General features: G+C 37.9%; 1 protein-coding gene across 1 annotated transcript; it reads left to right on the top strand.

Annotated features, from left to right (window-relative positions):
• Window positions 1-752: 752 nt before the first annotated feature.
• Window positions 753-5,045, top strand: LOC113302234. Its single transcript, XM_026551120.1, has 11 exons — window positions 753-1,250; window positions 1,807-1,948; window positions 2,545-2,612; window positions 2,838-2,908; window positions 3,050-3,322; window positions 3,660-3,823; window positions 3,917-3,972; window positions 4,113-4,165; window positions 4,265-4,436; window positions 4,532-4,629; window positions 4,725-5,045. Exons 1-11 carry the CDS (start codon window positions 1,064-1,066, stop codon window positions 4,836-4,838), a joined length of 1,398 nt encoding a protein of 465 aa, XP_026406905.1. The 5' UTR covers window positions 753-1,063; the 3' UTR covers window positions 4,839-5,045.
• Window positions 5,046-9,343: the final 4,298 nt, after the last annotated feature.

The following is a 9,343-nucleotide window of genomic DNA, read 5'->3' on the forward strand; positions in this document are numbered from 1 at the left end:
AATGATGAATGGTTGGATCCACAGAACTTGGAAGACTTGGCGGTAGAAGGTGATAATGTAACTTTGGATGATTTGCAAGATATTATTGGTAAAGAAAGTCGCCTAGTTGGTAGTAGAGGTGCATGTAGCTCTCGAAGTAAGTTTACTTACCCAACTGACTCTGAGTATGATGGATATGATACTGATCAATTGATGCTACACACAGATTGTGGACTACTTGATGGAGCTAACGGAGTTACTGAAAATGATGATATCAATAGTGGCTCGTATGATTTTGAATAAGACTGTAATATCCTTGTTTAATTACCATTTTAGGTAGTAAATTTTAAAATTGTTGAAGTTACTCTCCTGTTTTTGGTTTGAACTTTTAACTTGTTTAATTACCATTTTAGGCAGTAAATTTTTAAGTTGTTGAAGTTACTCTTCTGTTTCTAGTTAAAACTTGTTTATTTATCATTTTAGGTAGTGAACTTTAAAGTTATTGAAGTTACTCTTGTGTTTTTTGATAAAATTGATGGTAGCTATAAATTTATAGTCTCTAAATTTGGAACCGATATTATACCGATATTTGAACGATAATATCCCCGATAAAAAGTCGTACCAGTGTATCGGTCCTGGCCGAGATAAACCGATATCCGATATTAACTACATTGGATATGACCCATAATATTTGATGGGTTTATCTGAAAGGAAAATCTGTGCTCTCCATGACGTCCCCAGTCTGCCGTGTCCACCATCTCCCATCTTCACTACTAACTAACACAAATCTCAAGGTTGGATCAGAATAACCAGCCAAGTAAGTCTCTATCTTTAGAAGATTTATACTTTTCAAGTCTTCAAGAATCGAGTCAGTAGTTGTGACTTACAGTTACAGATAGGTGAAGTCCATAACCATAAGAAAAGAAAGTCTTACGAGTCCATGACGCAATAACAACAGTGAATATTCAGAGCAACAAATGGTAACAAGACAAACAGGGGATGGGCATTGAATGATAAGATTTCATGGTCCATTCTGATCATCTATCATTTTTTTAAATAACTAATTTTAGGGGTTTTTCTATTTATGGCTTCACCTTCTTTAATTCATCATCATACTCCTTATAATTCTTCTTATTATAAAAATTCACCCAAATTTCATCTCAGATATGGGACTACTTCTTCAACCTCACCCTCTACTTCGTCTTCCTCCTCCTCGTATTCTAATTCTTCACCTTCTTCATCTTCTTCTAAACAAGGCTCCAACTTCTCTGGTAATCTCCTTGTCCTTTATTTTATTTGTAATTTTTTTTATATATCTCATTTAACATTTAATGATGTTATAATGAATCAGTTTGTTTCTGATCTGTTGAACATCATTAAAATTTATGGTTCTGTAGGTACCTGTATGACTTTTGAAATTTTGTTGTTGTTGTTGTTGTTTTGAGTGCCATTTGATTATACACCTAGTGCTCAACAATTTCAATTTAGTAGAACCCATGTTCTTATTTTTGGTGGAGGAACATGATTTATATGGGATGGTAATTGATATTATTAGGATTAGCATTAATTGTAATGTGAATGTATTCCTTGATATCCAATGGGGTTTGGTGAAGGTACCCATTTTCCAAATCAGTACAATGTTGTTATCCCGAAAATTGACTAACAAATAGTGTATAATCTTATCGGTGTAGGAGCAGTAACAATGGTATTCGGTTAAGCACTTACATTTTCTGTTTCTGTTTGCATTCTTTTAACAATTTTTGAGGATATAACTGGTATCTGTGTCATCAACTTTAATGTCTAAAAGTAACAAATTTTCTATTGCAGGCTTAAACTCTTCTTCCAAAAATTTGAGTTCCAGCTTTCAAGCAATGAGTGCTCAAGGAAATGTTGCATCAGCCAAGGGCATTAATAAACTCAATGATGGACCCGATCATCTTCTTGTCCTTGTCCATGGTATCTTGGCGAGGTAGAAGTTGATAAATAACCTCCAAATTCTATCGCCCTGTTTAAGTTCACACTAAATTGCTTTCCTTTTTCTTTATTTTTTCTGGATTATTCACTTTCTGGTTTGATAAGCTCCTTCGGTTAATTTAGGTACTTGTCAAACATCTAGAAAAGTAGAAGTAGAAGGGTGAATTCTCTAATCAAAACGAAAAATATGCATAGGTTTGTGTCATTTGGTATATGCCCTGTCCCTAACTCAAATTACTCAATCGTGTTACTTGATGTTGTTATTTCAGAATTTCATGCATGGGCTATGTTTGTAGATCTGCAATGAGACTTCCCTTTGATGTTGTTATTTCAGAATTTCATGCATGGGCTATGTTTGTAGATCTGCAATGAGACTTCCCTTTTCAACTTGATTGATTTGTTCTATCTTTGTGAGTGTCAAACAAATATTTGGATAGCAGTTTTTCTTGCAATTATGAATTAGTTCTCACTAATCACCATCGCATATAAATGTCACGCTATACCTACCCGTTGATGACCATTGTCGTTACTTATATTTGTTCTAGTTATATTTTTCCGTGGTTGAAATTTACTGATCTGCAAGCCATACAGCCCTAGTGACTGGACGTATGTTGAAGCAGAGTTAAAAAAGAGACTGGGAAGAAGCTTCTTGATTTACGGTATGGCTACGTGAAATTTTGCAGTAAAGTTATGAAAGAAATCTCCATGTTTAATGTTCTTTCTTTTCCCCAACAAATACTCCCACCTTTTAAGTGCATATATTTTTTGGCAATGTAGTATATGAATATATGAAGCTTAGTAGAATGTGTCAGAAAAGCTCTCTACTAAAGCTTAAATTTGTTCCTATCTAATGCAAAGACTTGAAATTATGTCACTTGGTACAGCAAGTTCATCCAATACATTCACCAAAACTTTCAATGGGATTGATGGAGCTGGGAAACGATTAGCTGATGAAGTAAGTGTTTTAATAACGCTGGTATCAAGTACTCTTATTACTGGATGAGAGGTTTTGTCTTTAGTTAGATAACACCTTGAGTTTGATATATATAAGTTTGACATTCTGATTAATGTTATTGCATGATTTGCTTCATTCCAGGTGAAGCAAGTCGTCCGCAAGACAGAGAGCTTGAAAAAAATCTCTTTCTTGGCCCATTCTCTTGGTGGCTTGTTTGCACGATATGCAATTGCGGTTTTGTATGCTTCGTACGCAAATGGTAATGGCGTGTCTGATGAAATTACCAGGTTTCCCAGAGGTAGTAATTTTGAGAATGCGACATCATCTTTATGCCGTGGTACAATTGCTGGATTGGAGCCAATCAACTTCATTACCTTGGCAACCCCACATCTAGGAGTGAGAGGGAGAAAGCAGGTTCGTTATGATTGCGGGTATAGACACACCACTTCCATTTTTACAATCAAATATGATCTTTACTGCAATCACTCCATTAAGAATCCTTTCATAAGAGCATGTGTCGTCGTCATCACCGCTACCTACACCTCATTTAAGAAATGTGGGACCCACATACTGAACCCCGTTTTATCATCTCCGAAAGGCATTATTGTGTTTATACTGATTACTAACAAGAATTATTGTGTTTATCATCGATGAATTGCCATTCTAAAGGATACTGTTTTTTGTTGGTTTGTTTTACTTCATTGTCACACAAGTTCTTGGGTACTGATACTTATGCTTTATCTGCATATAGCTTCCCTTTCTTCTAGGAGTCTCGTTTCTCGAAAAACTTGCTGCGCCTATAGCTCCCATTTTGGCTGGTCGAACTGGTCGGCAGTTATTCCTTTTAGATGAAAAACCCAGCAGACCACCCCTTCTGTTAAGAATGGCGTCTGATTGTGAAGATGGGCAATTTATGTAAGTCATCGTGAGACATTTATTATACACGATCAACTACGGCAATATATTTTTAAGGGTTCTCACGTGCTTATGTTTTACTTCATCTTGCAGATCTTCCCTTGGTGCTTTTAGATGTCGAATTGTCTATGCCAATATCACATATGACCGTATCCCCCTGTCATATACATAATTTTTGGTTATTGGTTATTAGTTATTATTACATTAATAGATCTTTGTGATGTTGCACTTGGATGTTCTTCTGACTTTTATATCATGTACCCGCTTAATTATCTTTATCAATATTTAGATATGGTTGGTTGGCGCACATCCTCCATTAGAAGGGAAGCAGAACTTGTTAAGGTATCTGATGTCTTTCATTACGTTATTTGAATCGAAATGATACCTTAAAAGAACGTCTGAATAAATTCTCTCTTGTGATTTTTTATTTTAACCTGGAAGCATCCCCCCAAACGATCTCTGGATGGTTACAAGCATGTTGTAGATGTGGATTACTGTCCTCCAGTATCATCTGAAGGTCCAAATTTTCCGCCAGAAGCAGCTAAAGCAAAGGAGGCAGTGCTGAATACATCCAGTGCGCAGAAAGCAGTAGAGTATCATGATATCATGGAAGGTACAATGTACTTGAAAAACTGATAGTTATCCTTTCCAATCTACAAAATTGCATGTCATTCCATGCCGTTATTAACTGTTTTGAATTGTCATTAGATGAAATGATACGTGGTTTACAGAGGTTAGGGTGGAAGAAAGTTGATGTCAGCTTTCACTCTACATTTTGGCCCTTCTTAGCCCATAACAACATTCATGTATGGCAACTACTCCTTTTTATGTCTAATTGGTCATTCACCTTAACTTTGCTACTAAAGACCAAGTGAGTTTAACTACTGCTCTCCATATACAGGTGAAAAGCGAATGGATATATAATGCTGGTGCAGGAGTTGTTGCTCATGTTGCAGACAGCCTAAAGCAGCAGGAGTCTTCATCCTCGTCGAGCTTCATTAGTCCAAGCCTTTAGATTTACCTTTTGATAATTGTATCACATCAAGTTATAACGTATTTGTACAATAGTGAATACAACACAAAAAAGACCGTGAATACAACACAAAAAAGACCCAAATTTAAAGAAAAGAGGTTTGCCCATTATAATTGGTCTGTGAAAAAACTTTGTAGTCATGGACTTGTTGCAGTTAAATAAAGTTACCTGATCCCATCATTAATTTTATATTCTTGGCCCCTTCCATTTTCTCTCTCCGGTGGCTCTTGGTTCATGTGGGGTGGTATTGCACATTTGTACTCCACCGTATTTTTTATTCTTATAAGGTGCACAGTCGTTAGAAGTGAGAACCAAGCAATTGACTTTTTTTTATCTAGGAACTTTACTGTGTTGGAGGATTTATGGATAATTTTTATCTTGTCAGAACACCGTATCAGACCGGAAGTAGGTTTTGATAGGTTTCTCAAACGTGAGAAAACTCAAGGTAAACTTCTGTTTATATATATATATATATTGATTACATACTTGCTGTACAAGGAAAATAGTCTCGGCTTGGCTTCCACAACATAACAAAACTAAACTAAAGATATAAACAGAAAACAGTATTTCAATAGGAAATAAAACCAAAAATTTCCTATTCTCTAACACCTTTCCTCGATCTAAGAGGGTGATCAGAAACAGTGCTTAGAGCGTAGAGAAGATAACCTATCTCGCGAAAGACGTTTGGTGAAGACATCAACAACTTGATCTTTAGAGCAAACAAAACGAACATGTAGCTGACCACGTTGAACTCTTTCACGAACAAAATGATAATCAATTTTATATGTTTAGTACGACCATGAAAAATTGGATTCATAGTAAGATATGTAGCACCAAGATTATCACACCATAAGACAGGAGGAGTGCAGACCGGAACTTGAATTCTTTGAGCAAAGATTCAATCCACATGAGCTCGGCAGTTGCAATAGCAAGACCACGATATTCAGCTTCCGTGCTCGACTTAGAGACAGTTTTATGCTTTCTAGCACTCCATGAAACAATATTTGATCTCAAGTAAACACAATAACCACTAGTGGAACGTCTATCAGTTTGATCACCAGCCCAGTCAACATCCGTATAGGCTTGAAAACTTAGTTTCAAATTAGAAGAAGGACGAAGAGTAAGACCATACGAAGAAGTACCTTGCAAATAACGCATAATTCTTTTGACAAGAAGAAGATGCTTGTCAGTTGGATGTTGCATATTGACAGACCTTATTAACTGAGAACGCAAGCTCAGTCCGTGTGATTAACAAGTATTGAAGACCTCCAACAAGAGTCCGATAGTCGGTAGGATTTTTCAAAGGAATTCCACCTTGTGGATTTAGCCCAGTAGAAGTGGTAAAAGGAGTACTTACAGGCTTCGCCCCTTGCATATTGGCACGCTCCAATAAATCCTCTATGTAACGACGCTGGGAAAGAAACAAACACGTAGGTGTTCGTGTAACTTTAACACCAAGAAAAAGAGACAACTCCCCAAGATCTTTAAGTGAAAATTCCTTGTGAAGAGTATCAATAAGAGTTTGCAAAAAAGAAGAAGAGGAGCCTGTTAAGATAATATCGTCAACATACACAAGAAGATATGTAACATCAGTAGTTGTACGTCGAATAAACAGAGAAGAATCGGCCCGAGAAATAGTGAAGCCAAGTTGTTGAAGAAACACACTAAGACGAGTGTACCATGCCCTTGGTGCTTTCTTGAGTCCATACAAGGATTTATGCAGTCGACAAACATGATCAGGATAATTTGGATATATATGGCCAGGAGGTTGCTTCATATAAACTTTCTCCGTAAGAAGACCATTGAGAAATGCATTATGTATGTCAAGTTGGCGAATAGACCAAGCAGATGTAAGTGCTAAAATAAGAACAACACGAATTGTGCAAGGTTTTATAACCGGACTGAAAGTTTCACCATAGTCCTGCCCTTCACGTTGATGAAATCCTTGGGCCACTAAACGAGATTTTCGATGTTCAATAGTTCCATCAGCAAGGCGTTTGACACGAAAAACCCATTTACACCCTACAACATTCATATTCGGAGTACGTGGGACATAAGACCAGGTGCCATTGTGAATAAGAGCATTATATTGATCATCCATAGACTTGCGCCATTGTGGATCTTCTTTCGCCTGCGAATAACAAGTTGGCTCAAAGAAAACATCAGTAACGGTTGCATACTTGGAAGCTAAAAGAGCTTCCGGCTTAAAAATACCATCCTTTCCTCGTGTAACCATAGAATGATCATTCCTAGTAGGTGATCTGGGAGCTAAGACAAAATTTTTAGTTGAAGTGCATGAGGAGATAGTAGTATTCGGTGATGCAGTTGAAACAATACCATCAGAAAACAACTGTTCTTGTGATGTATCGAGAACACTTGGTTGAGCAGTAACGAATGACTGTATAGCTTTAGAAGGGACAGTAACAAGCGACATAAGCCTCCTGCTATATGTGCGAAGAAAACGTTGAGCTTCAGGTTGAAAGGTATGTTGAACTTCCGTAGTAACAACAGAAGGTTGAAAACGTTGAGCTTCAGGATGAAAGGTCTCTTGAACTTCCGCAGTAACATCAGCAGGTTGAAAACGTCGAACAACAGGTTAAAAATTCTGTGAAACTGCCGTAGTAACATCAGTAGGTTGAAGACAGTGAACGTCAGGTCGAAAAAGACGTGAAACGTCCGGAGTAACAGTAGCAGGTGAGTCAACAGTAGAGGATAAAGATTGGCGACAATCCAATGGTGGAGATAGTTCCAACTCTTGTACAGCTGCGGGTCGAGATTCTGGCAGACCAAAAACTGTTGTGTAGTTATTAGATTCCTGCAGCTGAGCAGGACGCTGTAGTTGGCGGAACGATGCTGGTAGACTACCAGTAGGAGAAATCTGCAAGTCATTAGTAGAACTGCAAATATGAAAAGTTGGAGCAGGAATATTGCCAGGAGGCACTGAATGAGCTGCGGAAACTGGAGGAGATGACATGGATGAAAATAAAGGGAAAGAAGTGATTATCTGTGAGGGATCCGGGGAAGAGCGTAATACCGAGGAGGTGGAATCTGTAAATGGAAAAGATGACTCATCGAAAACAACATGACGCGACCAATAAATTCGACCAGAAGGAATGTGAAAGCACTTGTAACCCTTACGAGTTGCACAATATCCAAGGAAAACACAAGGAGATGACCGCGATTCAAGTTTAGTAGATCTATAATCTCGGAGGTGAGGAAGCATAAGCACCCAAAAGTTCTAAGTGATAGAAAATATGGGACTGTACGAAACAACAATTCATATGGAGATTTAACACCCGTGGGAACAGAAGGAATACGATTCATAAGAAAGGTGGCAGTGAAAAAAGCATCATACTAGTAGCTAGGCGGAACTGAAGCCATAGACATGAGTGTTAAGCCAGTTTCAACTGTGTGACGATGTCGTCTTTCTGCAAGACCATTTTGAGCAGATGGATGGGGACAAGTAAGGCGATGTTGGGTACCATTGTGTTGCAGAAATTATTTAGTTTCTTATATTCGGTAACATTATCAGTCTGAAATACCTTAATTTTGCGACCAAAGAGAGTTTGCACTTGACGATAAAAAACATCAAAGATACCAATAACATCAGATTTTGTATGCATATGGTAAATCCAAGTGAAACGACTGAAAACAACAAAAATAATATAGTACCGGAAACCTTCATTAGATAAAAGTGGAGCAGGACCCCAGACATCCGAAACAATAAGATCTAAAGGGTTTTCATAAACTATAGAACTGGCAGAAAAACTAAGCTTATGACTTTTATTTGCTAGACAAGACTGACACATAGAGAATTTAAAAGCAGAAACAGGCAAGCTGTGCTTCGAGACAATAGCTTTGACAGTTTTGAGCATTGGATGCCCTAAAGGGGAGTGCCATGTTTGTAAAGAAGTACGTTCACCAACAAGAGCAGAGACAGATGACACGGGAAGGAGAGTGTAAAGACCCTCCTTATTGAGCATTCCTCGAAGTACTACCTCCCCAGTTTGGCGATCCTTCACAAGGCAAAAGGAGTCATAGAACTCAAAGAAGACTATTATTATCAAGGCAGATAAAAGATTTTTAGAAAGATGTGGAACATGAAGGACATTAGGAAGAAGAAACTTACGAGTGGGAGTAGCAAGAATACCATCACCAGTATTGAAAATTGGCAAGGGTGAACTACTAGCAGTGCGGACATGATCAGGTCCATTGTATTCATAATGGGTGTGTAGGTTGCCGAGATTGTTGGTCATGTGATTCGTCGCACCACTATCAGGAAGTCAATCATAGGCGTAAACAGGTTGATGAGAAGCAGCATATGCAGTGGGAGCATTGGAAGAAGGACGTCTGCCTCTATTGGCCGTATTCTTGAGCGGTGTCCTTTTGTCACGAGGAGGATAGGTCACTGTATCCAACCTTTTGCGACAATCTCGATCACTGTGAAAAGGTGTAATGCATATTTGACAGATAATAGCTGGTTTTCC

This window comes from Papaver somniferum, chromosome 8, assembly GCF_003573695.1.
Source record: "Papaver somniferum cultivar HN1 chromosome 8, ASM357369v1, whole genome shotgun sequence".
Classification (NCBI taxonomy): Eukaryota; Viridiplantae; Streptophyta; class Magnoliopsida; order Ranunculales; family Papaveraceae; genus Papaver; species Papaver somniferum.